General features: G+C 30.1%; 3 protein-coding genes across 9 annotated transcripts; 2 read left to right on the plus strand and 1 right to left on the minus strand.

Annotated features, from left to right (window-relative positions):
- Positions 1 to 1,066: 1,066 nt before the first annotated feature.
- Positions 1,067 to 26,535, minus strand: Nadsyn (NAD synthetase). Of its 4 annotated transcripts, none has more exons than XR_004689954.1 (10): positions 25,962 to 26,535; positions 21,163 to 21,390; positions 20,695 to 20,950; positions 20,179 to 20,612; positions 19,741 to 20,099; positions 19,359 to 19,663; positions 18,671 to 19,282; positions 18,276 to 18,363; positions 9,687 to 9,965; positions 1,067 to 1,264 (listed from the first exon to the last, which is right to left on the minus strand). XR_004689954.1 is itself a non-coding variant. In XM_035077820.1 (10 exons), exons 3-10 carry the CDS (start codon positions 21,306 to 21,308, stop codon positions 18,124 to 18,126), a joined length of 2,226 nt encoding a protein of 741 aa, XP_034933711.1. In that variant the 5' UTR covers positions 21,309 to 21,390; positions 25,511 to 25,738; positions 25,962 to 26,535; the 3' UTR covers positions 18,109 to 18,123. The 4 variants fall into 4 exon arrangements, 3 of the variants coding, with proteins under 3 accessions (XP_034933711.1, XP_034933710.1, XP_034933712.1); XM_035077820.1 differs by lacking the exons at positions 1,067 to 1,264; positions 9,687 to 9,965 and adding exons at positions 18,109 to 18,149; positions 25,511 to 25,738; XM_035077819.1 differs by lacking the exons at positions 1,067 to 1,264; positions 9,687 to 9,965 and adding an exon at positions 18,109 to 18,149.
- On the plus strand, positions 11,085 to 16,885 carry ovo (transcriptional regulator ovo). 4 transcript variants are annotated; one of them, XM_035077815.1, is made up of 7 exons: positions 11,085 to 11,749; positions 12,556 to 14,259; positions 14,321 to 14,562; positions 14,845 to 14,979; positions 15,126 to 15,425; positions 15,841 to 15,999; positions 16,363 to 16,885. In XM_035077815.1, exons 1-7 carry the CDS (start codon positions 11,599 to 11,601, stop codon positions 16,369 to 16,371), a joined length of 2,700 nt encoding a protein of 899 aa, XP_034933706.1. In that variant the 5' UTR covers positions 11,085 to 11,598; the 3' UTR covers positions 16,372 to 16,885. The 4 variants fall into 4 exon arrangements, with proteins under 4 accessions (XP_034933706.1, XP_034933705.1, XP_034933709.1 ...); XM_035077814.1 differs by lacking the exon at positions 16,363 to 16,885 and having other exon boundaries at positions 15,841 to 16,121; XM_035077818.1 differs by lacking the exon at positions 16,363 to 16,885 and having other exon boundaries at positions 14,321 to 14,484; positions 15,841 to 16,121.
- Positions 21,412 to 25,860, plus strand: Nna1 (Nna1 carboxypeptidase). The gene is made up of 13 exons (XM_035077813.1): positions 21,412 to 21,674; positions 22,104 to 22,267; positions 22,354 to 22,506; positions 22,580 to 23,004; positions 23,068 to 23,176; positions 23,238 to 23,483; positions 23,594 to 23,926; positions 23,996 to 24,223; positions 24,301 to 24,392; positions 24,486 to 24,690; positions 24,754 to 25,013; positions 25,078 to 25,260; positions 25,329 to 25,860. Exons 1-13 carry the CDS (start codon positions 21,605 to 21,607, stop codon positions 25,834 to 25,836), a joined length of 2,976 nt encoding a protein of 991 aa, XP_034933704.1. The 5' UTR covers positions 21,412 to 21,604; the 3' UTR covers positions 25,837 to 25,860.

The following is a 26,535-nucleotide window of genomic DNA, read 5'->3' on the forward strand; positions in this document are numbered from 1 at the left end:
GCGTATAGCTCGGGTTTACGGTTAATAAAACAGTTACGTTTGCCTACTTATAAAGTCTATCTCACTGGTTACGTCGTGCGACGGAACACTGTACTCTCGCAATTCTCCTTCTAACGTTTGTAAATATAAAATGTACATACTTACATATCTAAAGACTTTTTTATCCATTCCACAATCGCATTTCGGGAAATTTATGTTCCAGTCCCAATAAATACATTCGAATTTTTATACAACAGAAAAACCACTTCACACTCCAATAAAAACAACTTTTAATTATTTTCATTGATAAATTCATTTTTTTTTCACTTCCTTGATTTTTTAATGTTTAACAACAAATCTAGGGCGTTATAAAATTTGTTAAATTCAAGCTCACATTGCAGGGTAATATTACGGACTTTTTTAAGGAGAAAAAATTTTTTTTTCTTTAAATTTCAAGTTCTCAGGATTAGTTGACTAACTGTAATGAGATAATTAGTGAGGTTTAGATATCGAAAGGTGTAAGAAAAAAAAGGTGTTCAGTTAATTGTAAAGAAATGATAGGAAATGACACAGTAAGATATCAATAATTCATTGATAACCATAAGAAAAATTAAAATCAAAGAATCGAAATAAAAAAAAAAATGGTTCTCTTCTAAACCAAAGTTTAATGCTCTTTTTAAAGTTCATTGGCATTGAATTTAGGCTCTACTGCTTTGTAACTACATCATCATAATCATCATCATCATCATCATGGTGATGTTGAGTCATTAAAACCGGTTGATAATAAAAAAAAAAGTTTATCCAATTTAATCAATTTACCATAAAAAAGCATGAATATATTTTTTTTTACCTTCGTTCGATTAAAATTGAGAGAAAATAAATTCAACGAAAGAAAAAAAAAACAGGTCACTCATGCTTGGTATTCCGACATTGAGAGATACCAAAATGGCTGCCATAGGTACTATATATGACCTTGTCGACGTTGTGCGATTGTGTAAGGATAATCCAACGTATCTGTTTCTACTCTACCAACTTATACCACACACACTTATTTTTATCTCTTTCTTTCTCATTTCTCTTCTCCTTTTTGTCCCGTCTTACATCTATACTCCACCACCTCACCTTACCCAATATACATCCTTCTTCTTCTCACTCTTTCTCTACCATATAAACGCATACGAGAAAAGGTGAATGTCCTCACTTCGAATCTTGTCCTCCTTCTTTTCTCTACACTCACAAACTTGTCCATCCTCTTTCCTTTAGGTTGAAAATTCACTCTTGTACTCTAAAATCATTATCAAGTCATACTAATAAAAAAACAAATTCACGTCTCATCACACATTTATTCATAAAAATTCGAATAAATATTTTCTCAGCATCACTCATCACCTAAAACACTCCCCTGAACACTCAAATATTTCTTATTCTCAAAGTTTAAATTAATTACAATAATTAAAGAATTTTTATTAAATAAAAAACAATTATTTTTTGTAAATTATCGTCATTTTACCAATTGTCAAATGAATTAGTTAGAAAAGCACCCAATAAATGACGACGAGATAACGGTGAATCTTGTAAAAATAAAAATTAATTATAATGCAGGTAATTTGACGGCAACATTAAAGAATAATTGTTATATCACTGGAAAAAGTAAAAATGTTAGTTTTATTATATTTCTTTAAATCATAAAACAATTAAATCGTTAGCAATCCACTTGATTAAACCAATTGATAATCTAAATAATTCTTCAACTAGTAAAATGACGGTAATTTACAAGAAATATCATAAAAATACTATTTTTCCAATTATTAATAGCGGATATCCTTAAGAAAATGCAATTGAATCAATGAAACCAAAAAGTTATCAACCGGATAGCATAAATATGTAACAATTTTATGTAATTTTATGATTATTAGTTTCGATAGATAAAGAGTAAAGAAAGATAGAGACATTGAATTGATAGTATGAGTGTAAGAAAGGTGTATAGATATACATTTATAACACTTATAACAGACCTATGAGGACTAAGAAATAGAAAAGTAGGAGGGGGGCAAAGCAATGTAATACAGTGGGAAGAGGTTGAGCTAGAAGAGAGTAGAGTGAGGGCCACTGTCACTGCCACGGTTGTTGTATGGTGTATGAGGTAATATCAGATTCCATCTCACAAGAGCGCAACTACACTTCTAACAGTCTTCCGTAATTTTCCATCACTCATACTCATTATCTTTATCAATAGAATTGTCAAAAAAAATTCATCATCTCTTTATTTATTACTTTTTTTTTTTTGATCCTTCATCAGTTTTATTCATTTCAATTGCATAGAAACACCAATGAAGTGGTCGCGGATGCGTAAAAAAGTATGACCATTATATAGGTATATCCTCGAGCGTTCAAGGACGCTTTTATCCGGTGTAAGACTCGAAGCCGCTGTGAGAGGGTTCACTCGTTCTTTTGGAATGTGAAATAATGCTTCTTCGAGTGATGGTAGTAGTAGTTGTTGTTATAATCGTATGGAATTCTCACGAGTCTTAAAGCATCAGAGCTACGAAACTTTAAATTTTCCACTATCTATCATCAGTAATTTGTTTTAAAAAATTCATTTCCAAGGGATATCCCTAAGAAAGTCATTACTTTTAAAAAACCCCATCTTATCAGAACCCTTGAGCATTAATTTACAAAGTTACGTTGATTTATTCTATCTAAACATCAAACTTTTGACGGTTGGAAAATTATCAGGAAATTTATTCAACATTTAACAGCAGTATTTTTGAACTCTATTATATGATAGAAAGATTCTCACATTTATTATTTTTTTAACATTAAATCTTAAATAATTTCATCATCTCGAGATATCGAAAACGAAAAAAACAACCAGACATCCATTTTTAAACCTTCTAACATGCTTTTCAATGTCTTAAAAAGTCAAAACAAAATAACCCATTTAAATAATCAACCCCATTACAATAACGTCCTAATGGCAAGTTAAAAAACAAAAAGGAATAAAATTAAAACTCCAAAATCGTTTAAATTCCTCAAAGACTCCAAATTTTCCGAAATAAAAAGTCAATAAAATTACTTATTGTCCCAACGTCTAAATTATAGTTAGGAATCATCAAGAAATAAATTCCCGGAAACAATATATATATATATATATATATATATTTATATTCATCATTTTTCCAGGATCTCCATAACCAAAGTAACGTCGTAGTAACGTTTTACTAGGCATCTAAAGCAACTTAAGTAAAACGAAACGATGCGAAGCGAAGCGTACCGAGGCGAAGGAAGCAAACGAATGAACGCCAGAGAGTATAGTAGATATATAAGAATGTTAGGTCATTGACTGCCTGTGGCCGGCGATCTGCGAGTATCCAAGGACACCAGCTCGAAGACTCGCGGTCGCTGTTTTCACTCTACTCTATACCCCTATATACATCCCATCTCTATATAAACCAATACACATCTCCAATATAATTCATTATCGATTGATAAAAATAATCAACTTGAAAAATAAATAGATTTTCAAATTCCTAGATGTTATAAAAATAGGGCATTTTATTGTACTTTTAAAGAAAATCAAGTTTGGTGAGATGGAATAGAGTGGAAAGATTCAAGGGGTCTCACCTGTCGAGGTCTCCCACGCTCGTAAGGCCCAATGGGTCCGGTGATGAGGGGCCCCAATAGAACCCCTCGCTGGGTCTGTTCGACCTACGGAAAAATGGGATCATCTTTTCTTTACTATTTCCTATCCTTTTTTCTTTTTTTTTTTTTTAACCTTCTTCACTTATATATAACGTATTTATTGAATATAAAGATATATTTAAGGCCCCTATCGAATTTCCATTTTTAAAAGCGGATATCCTTCAATCTCTCACGATCATCATCATCAGAAACATCTGGATTAGTTTTCTCCAGTGTTTGCATTGTTATCAATTCTTTTTTATTGTGCAAAAAAAAAAAATTCTTTCTTACTAGTAAATATTTTGCCATTTTTTTCTATTCATTTTATGAAATGTAATAAATTTTATTTCGACTGATGATTTATGGGAAATTAATTTGACAAGTAAAAATAGTTAAACATTTTTACAAGCTTTAGGAAAATTCCATGAGTAAGAGAAAAAGTCATAAAATTTATTTCTTTAAGCCTTTCATCGTGATTTTTACCATGTTTTTTTTTTTCCTAACCCCTTTTTTATGATTACTAAAAATATAAAAAGGGTTTTTTTTCCAGGTAAAAAAATGTTTTAAAAGATATTTAATAATTTATATATTTTTCTAGAAATTGCTACCAGAATAAGAAAAATCATTTTTTCTTTGAAAAAAAATTTTTAATTTTATTAGTTTTTTTTTTCCTCGAAAGAGAAACTTTTTCTTTTTATAAAAGAATTTTTTTACCTCAACAAAAAAAAAACATAACAACGACTTTATAGTGTTATTTGTGATAACAATAGAACCACCAACAGGTACCTGAATAAATAAAATAATTCTACATTTATTTGAAATGTAAAAATCCAGTGTGATCTAATTTAGTGAAAAATTTAAGCCAAGGATGATTATGTATACATAACTTGTACTTGTAGCCTATAATGCACTCGGGGCACGAGGTACCGCAAGCTCCAGAGACACAACTTTGTTCACTTTTGCTGCTCGTAACGGTAGATCCGTCAAGAGTATAAGCGAGTCAACACACAAGTCTTCTTTCTGCTTTTACCCCCCTCAATGTTGCTCTTCTCTCTTCTTCAAGACTCTCGATGTTGTCTGATGTGTGTGATCACATGACACATTTGGCCTTTAAATTCTTACACGTAATTCTTACCACAATAGGTGACTTTGGTGTTAGAAAATCCACCTGACAATCATATTAATCAAAAAGTCATCCAAAAAAAAACATAATTCCCCTATTCTTTCTCTCCCCTTAGGGGCTCAAATCACAGTCATTTATTATACCTGCGTTCAATTCATCGGTTTATTGTTGGTGAAGGATTATTCTATGTAACTAATCACTTGATGATGATTGAGGAAAAATTTACAATTATATATTTTAGTTATTATTCGATTAAAAATATTTGGGGTTCAGTATTTTCATCAATTATTTCCAACAATTATTAAATAATGAGTATTAATACTCTCCTAGGGATTTTTATCATTTTTCAAATGAATTGAATATTATTTATATTTAACAGGTGGTTTGAAATGTATTAAGGGTAATTTAAATTCAATACCTAATGTAGTTACATCAGAACTAATTTCAAAAAACATTGATGCCATTTTTTCTAGGGTTTTTTTTTTATTTTCTGGTCACTAAATATTTTTAAGTTGCAAAAATTTATTTAATCTTTCTTGAAATTATTAAAAAATCTAGTATTTGTCCTGTCTAGTTTTAAAAAAAATTTACTAAATCAGTGCTACCAATTATTTTAAGGTTTTTTTTTAAATTTTCAGTCACTAGACATTTTTACACGAAATAATTTTAAAATTATTTAATCAAGATTATTCTAAGAAAATTATTTTTCCCTAGTTAATCGTCTTGAAATCAGTGCTACTATGTCTTCTAAAATTGTCTAGGGTTTTTTTCCGTTTTTCAGCAATTATACTCCATTTCCACTGCAACCATTAATCTACACTTTAATAAAAACATTCAAAAACCCTACATTATAATTATTTATCTCTAAAATCAACTAAAGCATTGTCATCCAATCTAGGGGAAATGATATGTAACCATCACGAAATAAATGAATGACTGTTCTTCCAATTATCAATGGCATTTATGTTAATTAAATTCAGGTACCACAGACAGGTATAGTAATTGTATAATTAATGGCATCTTTTAATGTACGATGGTACAAAAAGATAATCACAAATATGATAGACAAAAATAAACAAATATGGTCTCTTAAAGTCAGGTTTTTGGAGTCTGATATTATTAAGTGAGTTGAAGGAAGGGGCATAGAGGCATAGGATAGGTATGTCATATAAAACGTAGCCACGTAGACCCTTACTATGTTGGTATGGTGCTTGAGGATCGAGTGGGTTCATTGGACGCCAGCGGCCGCCAATTTACCGTTACGTCTTCTCAGAGCGAAAATTTACCGCGCTGGGAGTAGAATATACATAAGAAGAAGTAGAAGAAGAAGAAGAAGAAGAAGGTTTCAAGAGAGAAGGTATGGTGGAGATGATGTTGAGATATTTTACGTCACATATTTATGGCTAGACTATGAAGGAGATTAAAAATAAAAAATGACCTTAAGACACATCAGGGGATTTTAAATACTTTTGATTAGGGATTAAAAATTACTTATGTGTGTCGTGTACCCTGACAATGTCAATTTAACGTTACGGTCAGTGCGCATGTGCAACTTAAAGTCACGGTAAACAGGTTTGACGGAACAAAACTATGCTTCTAAAATAAGTATGCATCATAAATATGTACTTTTCATTCTTTAGCCGTATATCCCTTTTGTTCAACAAAACGTGTGAATTCTTTAAACTTTGTTTAAAGAATATATATATATATATATATAAAAATGTATATAACCATGACGAATTGATGACGTAAACTCACTGGCAAATATTTTTTCTCATATAACGGAATCTCTGAGAAAGTAAATATTAGTTCAATTACTTGTGTGTATATATTTATTTATTTTGCCATTTATTTTTTATTTTGTGCTTTTCTTTCTTTTCTATTACTTTATTTGTAATCAGGTGAATTTTAGAAGTTTAAAGAACATTTTCAACCTGACATACTAAATATTATTAGTGATAAATATAACTCTTCATGCCGGTACCCGCTTTATTTTATTTTTTTTTGTCTATTTCGTGGTTTATTTTTATTAATCTTGCAATTTTTATGGAGAAATGGGTCATTTTTGTCACGTTCACATGTCATGAATATTTTTCAAATATTTTTAGCAGTATAGTAGGATAATATAAAATGTTTTATTTATAATATATTTTATTGATGGTTCATAATATATTTAAATAATGTAAAAAAAATAATTCAATGCTCATAACATATTTTAACAATATAAAATTAAATATATATTGCTCAAAAAATATTTAAATAATATTTTTAAGATTTATTGATGTTAAAAAATGTTTAAACAATCAGCCTTCATGATTATTTATTATTAATTAAATAAAAAAATTATTATTCTAATGATTTAAATCATCACTGAATAAAGAATCCTTCATTAGATAAAAAAAAATAATTCCCAACAAATGACAAGCAATAAAATTCCCTTCAAAAGATGACAAACAATTGCTAACCACCGTCATTACCACAAAACATAAAGAATTTTGTGCATAAAAATCGTTAAATAGTTTAAATGATAATAAATGCAGGTACCCGTTTTATATATGAGCATAAATAATATCTTTTTACTATGTCGAGGAAAAATGCGAGGTGGTAAAAAAAAAGAAAAAAAAGAACGAACGAATTAAATATGAATATAATAATATAAAATAGAATAAAATCAGATAAGAATCGTGTAAGAATACACTTAGTTGTTCCCACTGTCAAGTTCACATAATGCTAGATAATTGAGAATATATTTGAAAGTAAGTAAGAAAAATTCTCAGGTAAATTGCGCAATGATTAGTGAGTCTATGGAACATGGGCATGAAAGAACTGAGCCGTAATAAAGCTACACACATATACACAGAAAATACATATAAATGATTGTCGGTGGCGGCGGCGGAACCTGGTGCGTCCGCAACAGTGGCAGTGAACTCATTCTTTCTCTCTTACACACATTTGTTGTTTTTTTCTTTTTTTTTTTTATTTTCATTTAACGTTTTTATATATGTATGTATCTCTATATTAGTATGAGCCATGTTGTGTTGTACTGTTCACCGTAAAAGGAAACAGACACACACGGTATCATCATCACCAGAATGACGAAGGAAATAGTGTAGCGGACTTGATGGTAGCAAGGTAACGACGTAATACTTGAGGAAAAAATATCCTAGTTGGAGAATTAATGTTTTTAAATAACAGGTGAAAATATCATCCATATACAATGCATTCAGTTACATCCAACTATTAAGAATTATTTTTATCATTAAGATTAATGATTAATAACAATTTATTAGCAACAATTAATTAATTAATTAATTACTAATCATTATTAAAACAATCCTGAATTTAATAAATATTAAAAAAAAATTTTTTTGCAATTATTTTTTCAATACTTCCTTGTAAAAAAAAAATTTCCAATTCATTTTCCCCATATTTTATTAATTAATAATTTTTTTTAATGCATTTCCTTAATATTTAACTTTACAATAAGCACGTTTTTCTAATATTCAATTTATCAATGATTTTTAATTAATTAATAATATATTTAAAAAAAAAACTATTCCTTAAATTCATTATGACATTATTTTTTCAATTGCAAACACTTCTGAACCTTTTTATTAATTTATTTTTCCATCACATTCCCTTAAAAAAAAAATTCCTTAATGCATTCCAATTAACATTTTTTTCCCCAACTTCATTTAAATGTCTTCCCTAAAAGATTTAATCGTCAATATTTCTCCACTAATTGATAATTGAAACAATGCAGTGATTTATTTAAATTAAATCCACGAACTTCCCTATTCTTTTATTTATTCAAACTAAATAACCGTAAAGAAAAGCCTAAATAATTACACTGGAAGTAATCGATCGACACATCCAACAATTAAAACTCACTCAAGTACCTGTATTACGTCAAATTACGTACCGCTAATACTAAAGCTGATTATTTTTATTCTAATTAACTGTTTTTACCGTATAAAAAAAAAGAAAATTAGTTTAAATATTATTCTCTGCACAAAGTAAAATAAAAAAGGAAAAAGCTATATAATTAAATTTTCTACACAACGAAATAAAAATACCATACAGCGCACATTTAAAATTAAAAATAAAGAGAAATAAAAAAAGGATCGCGAAAATGCATGATAACTATTATTATTCCGACCATATAAGATACCTTAAGTGTATAAAAAATAATAATTTTCATTTAAATTGTTAATAAGAAAAATCCAACATTAAATACTAAGTTACATAATAGTCACGTTCTTGGCCTTGACATTGTATCTTGATTACTATATGTAAGATTGTTGCACAATTTATAAGAGAAATCACTGATCTATATCCGCAAATCAAAACCGTTTTTTCCCCTAAACGGGAAAAAATCCCTAGACAATGAAATAAAAATTTCCTACAACTAAAAATTACTAAAATTGTTGCAAAATTTATGAGAAAATTCACTAAACTATATTTACAAATTAAATTCATTTTTTCCCTAGATAAATAAAAATCCCTAGATAATAAAAAAAATTCCCTAGATCTAAAAATAATTAAAATATCATCAAATATGACTCTTTATGATCAAAGTATTATTACTCGAGTTATATAAGCCACGACATAATCGTTATGTGAGTGAAATTGTGGGTCTATAAGACGAGTAAAATAGACAAGAGCTAGAATGAGGTGGAGAGGTGTGTGGAGGGAATCAGGAGAAACAAATAGAAGAGAAAGTTCTCTTTGGACCACTTTTTTGTTAGAATTAATATTATCTGAATGATTTTAAAACAAGTTGAAGAAAAATTCCAGACCCAGTTGGGTGAGTTTTGAAAAAATATTCAATCAATGACAGCATAGTCAGGTATTATATCAATAAATAATATATAATAATGCATAGATTCCTTTTCTTTCTTACCTATTCTTTCACTTGAGAAACACCGAGAATATATTAAATGTAACATTTAGATAGCTGTTGACCTTGCAGAAGTTAATAAAGAGGAAATGTAAAAGTATGCGGAAGCAAGAAAAATTGTGTGACAGTGACTTTGTGCAGTAAAATTGTCGTAATTCTCACATATAATACTCTCGTGTGTTCAAGTATTGCTGTTGCTAGCGTTCATGTCTCTCTCACTTGTTACACTAGTTACCACTTTTTCTTCGTCGTTGTTTCATTTTATCTCTCGTCATTAATAATCTAAAAAAATATATGTATATACATTTATTATTATCTATTCTAAACGATTTTATTCTTTGTTATTAAAAATAAGTTGCAACCACAATTGTTATATATTTTACAATCATTTAAATCTCTTTTAATATCTAACTTAATAACTTCTAAAATTAACTGTTAATTTATTAATAAATTTTTTTTTACATTTCAATGGACTAATTATTAATTATATTTATTATTTAAACGTAAGAGTTATTTATTTGATAAACAAATTATATTTTCTTTATTAATCGATCAATTAATGCAATCGATAGTTCATCATTTAATTAAATAATTTTTTCTAATAAAGAAAAAAATAAAAATTGAATTTAAAAAAAATTTGGTTGTATTTATAAATCGATTAATCGATCGATTATTGCAAGCAATATTTTTTTATTTAAATAAATCATTTTTTTCTAGTAAAAAAAAAAAAATGATAAAAATGATTTATTTATTTTTAAGAGCCTTACAAAAAAATTATAAAGTCGATATATCGATGAATAAAATCGAATAATCGATTAAAAGTAATGAAGAAAAAAAAATCCAAAGTCGAGATATTTATCGTGAAGATTAAAAAAAAAATATCTCGATTTAAAAGTCCACATTGGAATGTGGAAAAAATCTGGTTACATCAAAAGGATATTTAGGTTAAAAAAAAAAAAAAAGCCAGTTAATATATCGAGGGATGTAAAAGATAGTGTACGGTGTTTTTTAAAATATAAAACTCGAGCTTAGAGGGTCCGTTTTACGAGGACTTAATGCATGAGACACGAATGCAGCGCTAGCTGAGAACGGTAGAACCGCTTCAAGTGCGTCAAGGGGCAACCATTGCTCTCGAGACAGACACATTGTGGGATCGAGGAACGAATGAGGAGGTGGAGGTGTAAGAGGGTGTATATGAAGATAGTGGGGAGAATGAGAATCGGTATTATGGAGCCAAGGTAGCTGGGTGAGACGGAAGGAGAAGTATTTTATACCGGGGCCAGCAGGTACAGGTAAATACCTGTATTAATGGTGGGGGTAAATGACGACTGCTCACGGTCGGGGCCCAGGGTCCCGTCCGACATCTCGACTCAAGCCCCAGTTGCTCGCGAGAGACTCTACCGAACTCATCAACACGACAACGGCACACGAGAACCACACCTTTTTTTTTTTTTCATCCGTATTACAATTCTTTATAAAACCGCTCTCTCAGTTGATAACTGTAAATCGGCGCGAGTATAACTATTTTATCTACGTACAGTGGCGACTTGACATCTGTCAAGGACAAACGTGATTTATGTCACTTGATTTTTTATTTAATGTTTACCCGATTTTTATTAAGTTCAAGGTCAAAAATATCGCGAGGTGAATTTTATTCATTTAACAATAATTCTTATAACGACTTATTGTTATATTTAACTAGAGTATTTCATCATTGTGAGTTTTATTCAGTTATTTTTAATAATAATAATCATCATCAACATCAACGACTATTTAAAGTGAAGGATACTAACTTAGTATCCTGATTAATAATATTTGTGGTATGAAAAAACCTCCAAGAGTATCTTCTAAAGACAATCAATATTAATTTAATAAATAAAGTGAACCGGCAAAAGAACATTAAATTGACTAAAAAATGCCGAAAATATTTTTAATCAAGAATCGACTGCACCAGCAGCAATTAAGACTACTTGAAGCTCAACATCTCAGTAAATCACCACCACCAAGTGGAAAGGATAGTCCACTAAGTTCGGAACCACTTAGTTTGATTGTTAATAAGCATCAATGTAAGTATTAAACTAGGTTTTTTTTTTATTTTTGTCCATCATATCGGTTATGAACGAAAAAAAGGATGAAACCACTTGACAACAGGTGCCGACACCTGCCAGGATCACTCATGTGTTATATTATTCTCATTCTGAATGATATCCTACCTTTTATTCTCCAAGTATCCGGTTATGAACTAATAGAATAACGTGTTTAAATTATTCAGAAAGATCCTCCTTTGATAATCAAGAAATTGACCGTCATATTACCGTAATGAGTTTACTGTTAAAAATCAGCTGGATTCCATGATAAAATAGTTGATGATAATATTAAAATACAGTTGCGTATAGTTGAATTTATATGATGCATTCCATCGCATCTTAAAATGGACGCTTGAAGCGCCGCTATACGGGTTTTGTTTCCTTGCTAAAGTTAACGATACCCCCGCGCTACTACTGTATGTACTGACTACTGAACGAGTTTCCCCTACCATCCAAAGACACATCAAGAATATTGTGAACGCGGTTGATATAATACGGTACCACGATCACCGAATACCAAGTCCATGATTGCCTATGCCGTGCACGCGCATTCCAGAATCTCAGGGCCAGTTAAAATCATCGTGATTAGAATTGTCGAAACGTTCATGTTCTATTTTACAATTATTCTCGTGTCTAAATCATCTTAATTCATGTTTTAATCAACTCATTACCCTTATTTTAGTAGAAAACGATTACCCACTTGATATATCGAATACTAAAAAAAAAATCGATTTCAATCGATTGATCGATTATCAACGAAGAGTATTTTTTTTGATTTATTTTAGATCGCGATAAAACTGATGATGATCGAGCAACAACGCCTGAATCATTACGTAGTAATTCACCGGCAAATTCACCACCTCCACAATGGCAGCCATCAACAACACCAACGAAGACAACACCAAGACGTTTTATATCAAGTATTCTAGGTGGTGATGTGCCTTACGGTAGCAGGAGTCATGTGTTAACTCGTGCAGAACGTAAAGAATACGGTAGTCCACTCGTAGTACCTTCTGAGAAATCATTCCCACATAAAGCAGAAAAGCTAGAACTACCAAGGCCATCAACACCACCAGCAACACCTAGAGTTGAACCACCAACAAGAGTATCAGTTATTCAACGAGTTCCACCACAAACACAACCACCACGTCAAGAGCATACGAAAATTGAGATACCATGTTTAAGTGAACCTGAACAGGATCAACCAATAGACTACGCAGTTCCAAAGAAGAAAGAAGAAATTGATGATGAACAATCTAGAGAAGGTGCTAAAGCTTCTAGAACAATGGGAAATTCAATAGCAAGACCATTACTAGCTATGAGACTATCAGGACCACAAACAGTGAATGCAGCAGCAGGACATGGACGATCGACGAGTTCTGGTGGTAGTGGATCTAGTTCTGGTGGATCAAATGCAAGTTCTGGAAGCACTGGTGGTGGTGGATCATATTCAAGTTCAAGTTCAGGTGGTGGTGACGGTGGTGGTTCATTAGGTGGTGGTGGTGGTGGTGGTGGAAATGGTGACGGTGGTATGAATCCTGGTGGAAATGGAGGTAGAGGTCATTATGGTCCAAGTTCACCACCGTCTGGTTCATTACCACCATTTTATGAGTCACTCAAAGGTGGAAATAATCTGGCCAATTTTGTTAATCAGTACTCTGGTACACAGAATAATGGTTACCTTACACCAACCCCATCAGTTGGTATGGAATGCGATACTGGCCAACAAGAAGTCTCCCAACACAACCAATACAATGCTCAAGAAGGCAAGCAATATTCCTTACTACAAAATGCCTGTGCCTCTTACGGATTAGTACTTAAGGAAGAAGAAGAAGAGGAAGATCTAGCAGACTATAAAATTCAACCGAATGATCTTTTATCTGGCCAATATGGTGCTTACGATGTCACCGATTCTGGTATGATGGTTGATATGGTTACAGGGGCTGTTGTAGATCCACTTCAATTCACAGCCACATTGACATTCAGTTCACCATCAGATCATACTGCCCTTCTAGAAAGTCTAAGCGATGCTGCTGACCTTTTCCTACCACGGCTTCCAACTGACGACGGTGGCAATGACCTTCTAGAAGATTCACTACACTCACCAGCATCAGCTGGCAGTGGTATTGGTCAAGATGGTCAAATGACAACTCCTGTTGAACCAAGTGTTGATCCATTCCCAGAACACAGTATGGCATTGACACGTGGATTTGATACATCACGACATTATACCACCAATCAACAATTCTCCATCTCCAAAATGTCAACCATCCCCTACTCCGATGAATCTAGCTATCAATCGCTTGCCAAAGAACGACCTGAATTAGCACTACATATAAATCAGAATCAACATCAATCAGAACCTCAACTCCAACAGCTTCAAATTCAAGTCCAAATGCAACAACACCAGCAACAATCATCAACTTCTCCTCATCATCAGCACCACCATCAAGGCCTTCTAAGTCCTGGATTAAGTTTCTCTGGTAGTGGTGAGTATTTTAACCTCAGCGTCAATTAAATGATCAACACTTGGGCAACTTTTGATGGTAGAAATGTCATTTCTAGGGTTAGATCTCGACACTGGAAGCAGTACTGCTGGAAGTTTACCAAGTCCCGGTGCTACTAATTGTTCTGTTGATGCAGTATCAACCAGTACATCACCACCATGCGGTCTAATGGAACATGCACCAAGCCCCGCTGGAGTTACAGCTACTGTGAGTGCCACCACTGCTATCAGTGCTATCACTGCTGATCCTCCCCTAACACAACGACCTGGCGTTCTTCAACAGAGGGTAAGCAACCCAAATTGATGTAGGCAAAAGCATATTCTTTACTATCAAACATCTCTCTTTCTCTACTTCATTTAAAACTCCAATGAAAAATTTCTATCATGAATAATTAATTATTTACTGATCTTGATGATTATTGGAATTCCATCAATCTTTTGATTAAAAAAAAAAAAAAATGTCAATTATGCAATGCCAATCAACTTGAGTAGCTTAATCTCTCCAACGTATCCCAAAAGAAAAACCACTTGATAATGGTGAACTAAAAAAATTATTTCTTCTGTTCAGTTGGGTCTTCCGGGTGATTGTCAGTTAGAATTCGTGAATGGAGGACATGGAATAAAGAATCCGTTGGCCATTGAAGGACAACGACAGGCATCAAATCGGGACGAAGAGAGAGCCAATCGACAACCTTCTAGTAAGGTATACACAAAAAGCAACCTTTTTTTTTTCATCATCATCATCATTATCATCATCACCACCACCACCACCATCATCATTAAATAAAGAAAATTTTTTTCCTTTTTTTTCCATCATGATTAATCTTATGTTCAATTGTTTTATTTAAGGATGATGATCCTAATCGATTTACCTGCCGAGTATGTAGCAAAAACTTCAGTTTACAACGGCTACTTAATCGTCATATGAAGTGTCACAGTGATGTCAAGCGTTACTTGTGTACGTTCTGTGGAAAGGGTTTTAATGATACATTTGACCTTAAACGACACACGAGAACACATACAGGAGTTAGGCCGTACAAGTGCAATCTCTGTGAAAAAAGTTTTACTCAAAGGTGCTCACTAGAGAGCCATTGTCTCAAGGTTCATGGCGTTCAACATCAGTACGCTTACAAAGAACGAAGGACTAAGGTAAAATAATCTCAGATAATTCTGCTGCTTTAATAAAAACACAAAAAAAAAAAAACTAAAAGAATTATTTTCCTACAATTTTAAAGGTCCTTGAGCTAAAATATTATTTTGTATGACCCACTAAAATTGCCAATGACTTTCCATTATGACAAAAAATAATTTATTTAATTAATTAATTATTGATATATTATTATTATAAAAATTAATTATTAAGAAGTTATTATAATGGAATTCATTATTGAAATTCGTAATTTGGTCATTCCTTTACGTTTTTAAACATTTGAAAGCATATTAGAAAGTTTAAAAATATATGTACGTACGTACAAAATTACGCTCAGACCCGTTTGTTGTAAAATAATTGATTTATTAATGTTAATAATTAATTGAAACTTACTAATATTAATTTTCTTTCTAGGTTTATGTTTGTGAGGAATGTGGACATACAACACAAGAGCCAGAGGTTCATTATCTTCACCTAAAGGATAAACATCCTTACAGTCCTGCACTCCTAAAATTCTACGACAAACGACACTTCAAATTCACCAACAGTAATTTTGCAAATATGCTCTTACAGGTGCGCACTTAAAAAACATAAAAAAAAAAAAATAAATTCATAAATAAACTAAATAAAAAATAAAGAGAAAATAATTAATTTTATATTATTAATTAATTAGACTGTCAACTCACAAGTGCCTTATAAATAAAGGACATTGAATAAATTAAAATTAAATAAATAATTATTAAATAACAATTAAATCAACAAAATATCAACAATTTGTTGATTTTTATTATTATTATTATTATTATTTTTGTTTATTTTAAAACCATAAAATAAATTGTTGACAGTATTTTTTTTAATAAGAATTAAATATTTTATCTGTTAAATAGTTAAACTGATTATGATTAATGAAATAATTGAAATAAAAAATATTTGTAGGAAGGATAAAGAATATTTTTTAGATAAAAAAAAAAACGATGCGTTTACACTGATGGGGATCGTCGGTGAAGGGATATAGAAATGAATATCAACTGGTAATTAATTAATAAATAAACAAATTATATTTATTAATAAACAATTAAGGTATCCTTAGGCATATTAATTATGCCATCATCATTATTTATAGGATCCTTGAATTATTTAAATAATAAAACCAAGTCTTGTTTTTTTGCATTAAAAAAAAATTTTTTCGACTCTAAATTTAAATTTAAATTGTTGATAAAAATTTTTTTTTAATAAAAAAAAAAAACCAACAAGTTCAATGTAATCATTGAAAATATATCCTGCGAAGGACTAATTAATATCTAGACGCTATATGCGTTAGGGTAACCTGTGATATATGGGAAATGGGTTGTCAATATGTTTTTTTTTTTTTCTTTCCACAAATGGTTGATTAATGGATAAATAAATTAAACAAAACCACGTAAGAATGATCGAGAGATAAAAATTAATTTGTGTATTAAATAATGAACACAAATTTTTAATAATTTTTAATCTCACGACAATGTTTTCTATGGAATAAAATAAATATATATATATAAATATAAATAAATATATATGTTATATATACATAAATTGTAATTAATAAAATAATTAAATTGACAGTATAAATGACACTTTAAAAGAGAAAAAAAAACAAACGGGGGTTCGTGCAATTTTTTTTTAATTTTGTTTTTTTCTATTTTTTTCATAAAACGTATAAATATTGAATAAGGTGACAGGATAATTGATAAACAATTAAATCCACAATTAATTAATTTAAATTAATTCATGGATTAATGCACCTTTGGGAATCATCATTACCTATTTTTAGAAATAATTATAATTATAAACCTAGCTATTTGTTTAATAACAATCAAGTATTTTTATAAATAATTAAATAGTTTAAAAGAAAACAATAATAAGGAGAATAATAAAATAAATAAATTCATTAATGAGTCAGTTGTGGTGCTGAAAAGAGAGATAGAATATTTTTACCCGATATTTTTCGAACTGACAAAATAAAAGAAATGTAAATAAACAATTTGGTAAATCCATGAAATATTATTAATTATAAATAAATAAAAAAAATGGAAAAAAAAAATTTTATAAAAAAAAAAAATTATGTAAATCATGACAAAAGACTTGGTGTCTTATCAGTAATTGATGCTGTTTTCTCAAAAGACTGTAAATAATTTTTTTTATTATTATTATTATTAATTATAATTATTTACTTTTTAATAAATTAATGATAATTTTTTAATTATATTCGCACAATACTTATCAATATTTTATATTGCTTTTGATTGTATTTTCAATTTTTAATTATTATTTTTATTCATTAATGATCATTGTAACTATCAATTATAAATATTATTATTATTATATGATTATTAAGTTAATATTAATTAATTAATATCTATAAACAACGTGAAATATTATTTCCATTCTTACATGGCATGAAAATACTCAATTGAATGGTACAAGTGAAAGCACTCCAATATCCATTTTTAAAAAATGTAATTACTATGTTTTAAATAATTATCTGAAATTTTGTTCTTTAATATTAAAATAAAACTTCTTATTCATTTTAAATGTTTAAAAAAAATTGAGGAATGTTAAACAAATCATTTAAGATGAAGAAAAAATATTATTTTGAAACTTTTATATTTTATTTGTTGTAGAAAATACTTTTTTATATTATATATATAATAAATAAACCTAAACAAACAAAGTAGAATCTAAATCTGAAAGAATAAAAAAAGAGTATGAACATCTTTATAATAAAACAATAGAACAATTCTATTATTTTTCTTATGATAAATAAAAATAATTAATTAAATAAAATGACTGTAATTTATTAAATTACTCACTAGTTTGTAAATTACAGTGCTTAATAGGCACTAAAGTAGCATCTTTCCTTTTTTCACTGGTATTTTCTAATATACTCATCTGATACACCTGAAAGAATTATTTTTTTTTTTTAAATAAATTAATGTTAAATAATGTCATAGTTTATTTATTTTGTTTCATCTATTATTATCATTTTTTTTCATCCAACAAATAAGTGTATGTTTTCAGTTAATTAATCTTTAATGTCATTATCACTATTAATATTGTAATAATTATTATATAATATTGCTATTATAATTGAATATATAAATAAAAAATAAATTTAAAAATTTTAAATAAATGTCTAAATATATTCTTCTCTCCCTAAATCATTTAAATATTTATTTATTTATTTATTATCAATAATATTAATAACCTGCTCATCAATGGCATCAAACTGCCACTTCCAAGTATGATTGTACAAAAATGGCCTCAAATCAAACCTATTATCCTCCGGTGAATAGGATTCAACATGACAAGATGGTGTAAGAATGGTCATCTTATGTCGATTAATAGCATAGCATCGATAAAAATGTTTGACCTTATCAGCAACTTCCTTGGGAGTTGAATTGGACCACAAAGGTACTAATTTACAGAACATGGAGAAAGGTCCAGCACAATGGATCTTCCTAAGTTTCCCATAAGTTGAAAGTTCTTTATAAGTCATTCCCATATCAACTTCATCCAACTGTGCTAGCTGGCCATCTTGAAGAGGTTCCAATTCAGCAGTAGCTGGAGCTTTGATAATCTTATCCAAAGCTGTTATATTATATTTAACTCTAAAATAAGCAATAAAATTCTTCAAATCATCTTTAGATATTCCACCAATAGGATTGATATCAGCACTGCTGCAATCATATTTTGTAAAATAGCCTCTTAAAGCTTCATCAACGTTGCTGGATCCAAGAACTAGGAGGCCACCAGGACGATTTCGAACCCAGAGCATCAATTGGGCGAAGAAGTAGGATAATACCATGCGCAAACGTGCCTAGAAGAGGTCCAAAATTAGCATAAAGCATCAAGAAATATATATTCCATCATTTAAAATGAAAAAAAAATATTACCTGGATGTTTTGAAGAGCTAGATTCTCCCTTGGTGATCCTCCATGAACTCTAAACTTGGGTGTTAATTTAGTTACTTGCTGAAAGATACCTAAAATAGCTGATACCGCAGTATCCAGCACAATATTCCGATGATAAGAGCCTATTTGACTAGCCAGTTCAGTAGCCCTAGCTTTAGTTTCAACTGATGAATTTTCAGTTCCCATGTAACAGGTAACCAAAAGTGTATTACACAGTTGCTTTGGATCCTTAGGAATATACTCATAATCTCCAACAATTTTTTGAACATCTAAAAGCACTTGACGATCTGAAAAATAATTTTAAATTCCACTTTAGATCGAAAGATAGTTTATATAACATCTTGAAGGTTGGAATAACACTTACCTCCTTGTTCAACAGCATCAACAATCATATTACACATGGAATAGACAAGGCAAGCAGTAGATGATGAATCAATACCACCACTTAACGGTAAAAAAAATCCACCTTGGCATGATCTCCTCAGATAATCCCACATCCAACAAGCAGGTCCCATCGCTATCTCTTCCTCAGGTGTATGAAGTTGTGTTTTTCTTTCATTACTTTCACCATACTCATTCTCAAAAGGATTTAAATCCGTAGGATAATCAGTTAATTGAAAGCTCATACTCTCTGATGACAAAGCAAAATCAACTTTAACTCGAGGATATGGTTCTGACTTGGCTGCTGAATGTGTTCTACATCTTATTATATTTCTATACACTCTAAAAAATATAAATAATTTATTTAGCTAGCAATAAATCAAATGTTTTTTTAAATTTTAATAATCTAAGCACAGCATACCTGATGTCTTCTAGATCAAATGTAGCAACATTAACTTCAACAGCTTCAAGGGAAAATTGCTTTCCTTGGGTGATAATATCACCATTCATTGATATACTTGATGATCCATTGAAGTACATTCTTCCTCCATCACAACCACGTAAATTACTGTACATGTAGCAACCACCACATTTGGCAGATGCCATTTTACAACGATCACTTATTTCATGTGCCTTACGAACAGCAAACACTGATGCACTACTGTTAGAAATAATCTCAACACCATCAAGTGACAGATTTATGTGATTACTTGCTGGATGCCAAAGCTCTTCACATATTTCAAAACCAATACAAGTCTCTAGAGTATTAATCACAGCATCACCAATTGGTACAACATTTTGTCCAGTTATCTGAGTTATAAATCTTGGCAGACAGAATTCTTCAACTACTTTTTCCTGTTTAATTTATCATAAAAAAATAAATAAATAAATGAAATGTTATTTATCAAATATTCTAAAAGACTTTGATAATAAATACCTTAGACCATGGTGAAAACCATCTGCTCTCTCTATAGAGAGTTGTATCACACATTCGCATTTTTGGTCGTATCAATAATATTTGACTGTTGAGAAAAATAACTCGGCAATTGTATGTAATATTTTTGTGCATAACTGGCATACCAACATCAACAATAATATTACGACAAATAGTTGAATCAAGTAGTCTTGCTAAAACTTGCCAGCTATGGAATGTGGTATCACTTTCATAAAAATGATCTTCACAGCCATATCCACTGGAATATTTTTAAAATTATTATTTAAATCAGAAGAGCAATAAAGTTGGACTAAGAACTTATTAGTCCAGTCCTGGTGCAATCAGTTATGGTTTTTTCCATGTTATTTCCATGTTACGCAATCAAAATTGCACCAGAATTAGACTATATACATTCCTAATAAATATTTAAAAATGTTTTCCAATAAATAAAATAAAAAAAAAATGTTTTACCTTATTTCTAACTCAGGTCCACTCCTAAAAGTAGCTCCAGCTTTTTTAGCTTTATCAATACTCTCCAATATTCTTCCTAAATTCCCTTCAAAGTCCATTGCCCATTGATTCAACGTACAGACAGCGACTTTAACAATTCTCCCCATCTTGGCAATCCTTTGGTGACCCTGATACTCGAATAAACAAGGCCTCTTTTATACCAATATCCTTCAATTTTCCAATAGTAATCTATAGTCATCAAAAATGATTATTAGTAATAAATGTACCTGCTTGCCTATTTTATAGCCAAACTGACTAACTTGATTGATCAATAATATACAACTACTACTTATTCAAACATCAATCAACAAAAGACTTCTTCTCCAAAGGCTTTGTTATATTTATTAGTAATTTTAATTGTTATTTAAATAAATATAACAAATGAATAAACCATGGAAATAAAATGGATTTATTTATTAACAGTCGTGTTAAAGAAATGCAAGCAGTGTTATTTCCAATCCAACCAATTCCAGGTAATTTATTATTCCTTTTTTATTTTCAATATCAATAATTAAATTAAATAATTTTCTTTCAATTTTTGTAAATTAATTAATTTTAAAAAATGAATTATTTTATTACCAAACTAACATTTAATGTCAACTAAAAAGTGTAAATGAATTTTATTAAAATAGAATTGTGAAGTAAAATAATAATAAATAAAAATAAAATAATATTTGGGTTTATGATGAATGCTTAACCATCAAGACTAGTCCATTGTATCCTGATTGATGAAGGGAAAATAATGCAAGAATTACTTGAGTCCAAGAACACCGATAATACTGGTGAATACATCTAAAATACCAATTACTTTTTTCAATTCCATACTTTACATTATTTTTAATTCCACAATTATGAAAAAATTGAAGAAGAAAATTGGAATAATGATGTTTTATAACTTCCAGGAGGTTCAATAACAACACAATGTCTTCAAGATCGCCTGGGATTTACTCGTAAGGATATAGAATCAGTGTTACCGATAGCATCAAGTGTATTTAAATATCGTGAAGTGGAGATTCAATTAACGGACATTGTAGCACAAGAGCCAAGATGGCCCACCGAGTGTAAAGTTATTATAACTAAATTAATTAATTAATGAATAGAGCCTTAACATTCAATTAAATGAAATGACTTAATTAAGATACTTAATTCCAGGTGATTCAAGAAAGAGTCCGCCATATAGACTACAACCCACCAAACCCAGAGCCTTATTATTCTCCAACTGGCCGTGAACCAAAACCTAAACCAGTCAGTGAAGAACTTGGAACAGTTGTGTTCAATTATTGTCCAACAAGTGTCACCAACTATGTAAGCAAACTCATCATCATGATCAGAAAGAAACCAACATGAATGTTAGATCAAAAATAACAATTTATTTTAGTTCAGCAGATCGTGTATTGGAGGTACATCAGTCCTAACAGACTCCAACACTTTATCCTACTTTCTAGAACAATCAACTGAACCACCAGAGCCTCAAATAATTCATAACAACACTGACTTGCACTTCGAATCACGATTTGAATCAGGGAACCTAGGTAAAGTTATCAAAATTACTGATACCTATTATCAGCTACATCTGAGGAAAGATTTGTACACTCAAAGACACATGCAATGGTTTTATTTTCGAATATCAAACACTAGGAGTCGAATAATGTACAGGTTATCAATAGTGAATTTATGTAAAGAAGATAGTCTTTATAATGAAGGTCTTAAACCACTGCTATACTCCAATAAAGATGCTGATATGAATTCAGTTGGTTGGAGACGATGTGGGGAGAATATTAGCTACTACAAGAATGATTCATCGTAAGTAAAAATGAAGAATAAAATTTTTGATAACTTTAAAAAAATATTTGCTGATGATTTTAGTGATGAAGAGAAGGAGAAGCATACTCTAACTTTCAACATCACCTTTCCTCATGACCAGGACACAGTTTACCTAGCTCACTGCTATCCCTACACCTACAGTGATCTACAGGTTTCCAATTATTTAGTCTAAATCGTCAAATTAAATTGATGACATGTTTTTATTTATTTAGGAATATCTAGTGAAACTATCAAGTGATCCAGTGAAAACAAAATTCACTAAACTACGTCTACTTTGTCGCACCCTGGCTGGTAATTCAGTTCATTATTTGACAATAACAGCACCTAATTGCACTGATGACTCTAGAAAGAAGAAAGGTATTGTGATAACAGCTAGAGTTCATCCTGGTGAAACACCTTCTAGCTGGATGATGAAAGGAATCATTGATTTTTTGACTGGGGAATCAAGTCAAGCTCGAGTAAGTATGATGCTGATGTTGGTGATGGTCTAGAAGTTTTAGATCGAGTCTTGATGTTCTAAACCCTTTTTAAAAAATAGCTAATAAATTTTTTATTAATCATTAATTAGGAGTTAAGAGAGAGATTCATTTTCAAATTAGTACCAATGCTAAACCCAGATGGTGTTATTGTTGGCAACAATAGATGTTCACTATCTGGAAAGGATTTAAATCGTCAATATCGTACAGTAATGCGTGAAAGTTACCCTTCTGTTTGGCACACTAAACTCATGATACGCCGATTAATGGAAGAATGTGGTATTGCCATGTACTGTGACCTTCATGCACATTCAAGGAAACATAATATTTTTATTTACGGCTGTGAAAATAAACGTACTTCATGCTATGGAAAATTAGCTGAACAAATATTTCCATTAATGTTACACAAAAATGCTGCCGACAAAGTAAATCAATATAATTATCAAGATGATAATTTGTTTATGTTAATTTAAATAACATCATTTTGTTTGCAGTTTTCATTTGAAAATTGTAAATTTTATATTGAAAAAGGAAAAGAGGGAACGAGTCGAGTAGTTGTTTGGCTAATGGGTATCCAGAATAGCTACACCATGGAGGCATCAATGGGTGGTTCAAAGTTAGGTTCAAGAAGTGGAACACATTTTTCAGCTCAAGATTATGAACAAATTGGCAAGGCTTTCTGTGAAACATTGATTGATTTTTCTGATGATGATCCAATCAAGGTAGGTTTTTTTTTTAATTATCATCTTAATCAGAATCTAATGATCTAGATGATGGGAATGATTTTATTATTTTATAGGAAAAATTACGAAATAAAATATTATTGAGATTAATCAAAGAAGGATCGAGTGCTGATGAACCAACTAATATAAATCTAACAGACTACTCAAGGTATACTAGACTAGAACTAAAATTGTATAATATAAAAATTAATCAATTCAATGAGAAGTTAATAAATTGATTTATTTTTTGTAAAAATCCTAGTGATGAAGGAGATTATTCAGAGTCATCAACAGAAGAAGAAAAACAAAAGAATAAAAATTTTGAATTCATTGATGATCAGTCACAATTTTTAAACGTTCCTCCACCATCTCCAGAGTTCTCTAAAGCTCAAAATGTCAGTAATATTAAAAAACTAAGATCAAAAGCTATGATTAGAGAAGCTTATCGAATTAAACGAAAGTATTTGGTAAGATTTGATATTATTATTTATACCCTGAGAAATTATTTTATTAAATAACAATATTAATAGAATCGTCGAGCAATGGATTTACCATCAACAGATCCAGGAAGTGACATGTGTTGTGATTTAACCGACTCAGCGGATGAGTTAAACCAAAACATTCAACTAAAGGAAATAAGTGGTGGAGTTGAAAAAGAAGAGAACAAAAAGAGTTATAGAATAGAATCACTACCGGTACTCAAACCACAAACTTTGCCATTTGGTGAAGATCTGACAGCTAAATCACCCAGTAAAAATTCATCAAGACAACGAAATGCTCCACCCATTAGGTTGGTACCTTTGCTATTAGTTTATTATGAATTAATATTTAAAAAAAAAAAAATTATTCTGCAGATTTATGAGACATTTATCACCAGTCATACCAAGAAGTCAAGAAACTCAAATGAAACTTATTAGTCTGAAGCAACAGATTTGGTCAACTGGAGTCCTAATAGATGGTGATGATAATGATGATGAAGAGTCAAACTATCCAGAGCTAGCATTAATTGATCATCGAAAAAATGAATCATTGCTCAAGTAAGTCATTCTCCATTATTTAATATCAATTATTTTCAAAAAAAAAAAAATCAACCCAACTATTCCAGACTGTGTTCGAAGAAATTAAAAGCACTAGAATACACTAGCAAATTGGAGATACGTAAGCTGAAGAAGACTAATCCTAAGAAATCAGTGAAGATTAATTCTGAAATAGAAGATGTGAAAAAATCAGCAAGAAAAAAACGTACGAATATAAAGAAGGATAAATTAACAACAAATATTAACTCACCAGAGAATATGATAACGATAAATCATGGTAATACTGAAGAATTAAATTCACTAAAATTATTTGGTGTATTAAAGCTACCAAAAGCTCAACCAAAGCCCAAAGATTCACGTAAGAAATTTCGTAAGAGTGGATTAGTGGCTAGTGCTGCTGTCCATGTGTCCAAGTTGAAGAAACAAAGCCTATCAGATAATTTTAATGAGAGTTCGAGTGGTGATGAGACTCAGATAGCTATGAAAAATAAAATAAATAAACAAAAACGAAATTTAAGTGGCAGACGTAAATTAAATGCATTTAGTGCTAATATATTGTTGAATAATAGTAAATAATTAGGATAAATAATTATGCAAAATAACACTGCCTTTTATTATGAATTAAAAAATTAGATATAATTTTAAATGTTCATTCAATTGATTGATGATTGAATTTAATTATGTTAATTGTTTTTACATACCTAAATATGTTTTATTAAATAATAATTAAGTAATTAATAGATTACTTAAATGATTTTGTTGTTAATCAAGATGATTATTAATAAATTTATATGTTAGATAATTATTCTTTAGTATTCATTTGTCCAATTGTTTATTATTTTGTGAATTGTGTTGATTTGTTTTAATGTGTTGTTTATTGCGTTGCCGGTTTACATTCCTTTAATATAACCTCACCACCATTGTTATCCATGAAATTGATTGCATAGAAAAGAAATAAAATGTCATATATTACCAGTAAAAAATAAAAATATTTATAATAGTTTGAAGGATTATTTTTTGTAATTATTATAACACTCTTATATAATTATAACAAGTAATATTTTGTTGAGAAAATTGCGAAATAAAAACAAAAATAAAAAGACGGTTTACACACGTCATTTGGGTATGTAAATGAAATTATTGACAATAGGGGGCAGTGTATGGGTTACCGACCGATCTTTGTTATCGACCGGAATTTATTTTTTTTACCGATAATAGGAAACAACCCACACTGCTAAAATTCGGAATAAAATTTTTTATAATTTATTGCAAATT

Source organism: Chelonus insularis, unplaced genomic scaffold (assembly GCF_013357705.1).
Source record: "Chelonus insularis isolate UGA/USDA-ARS -01 unplaced genomic scaffold, ASM1335770v1 contig_146_pilon, whole genome shotgun sequence".
In the NCBI taxonomy this organism is placed as follows: domain Eukaryota; kingdom Metazoa; phylum Arthropoda; class Insecta; order Hymenoptera; family Braconidae; genus Chelonus; species Chelonus insularis.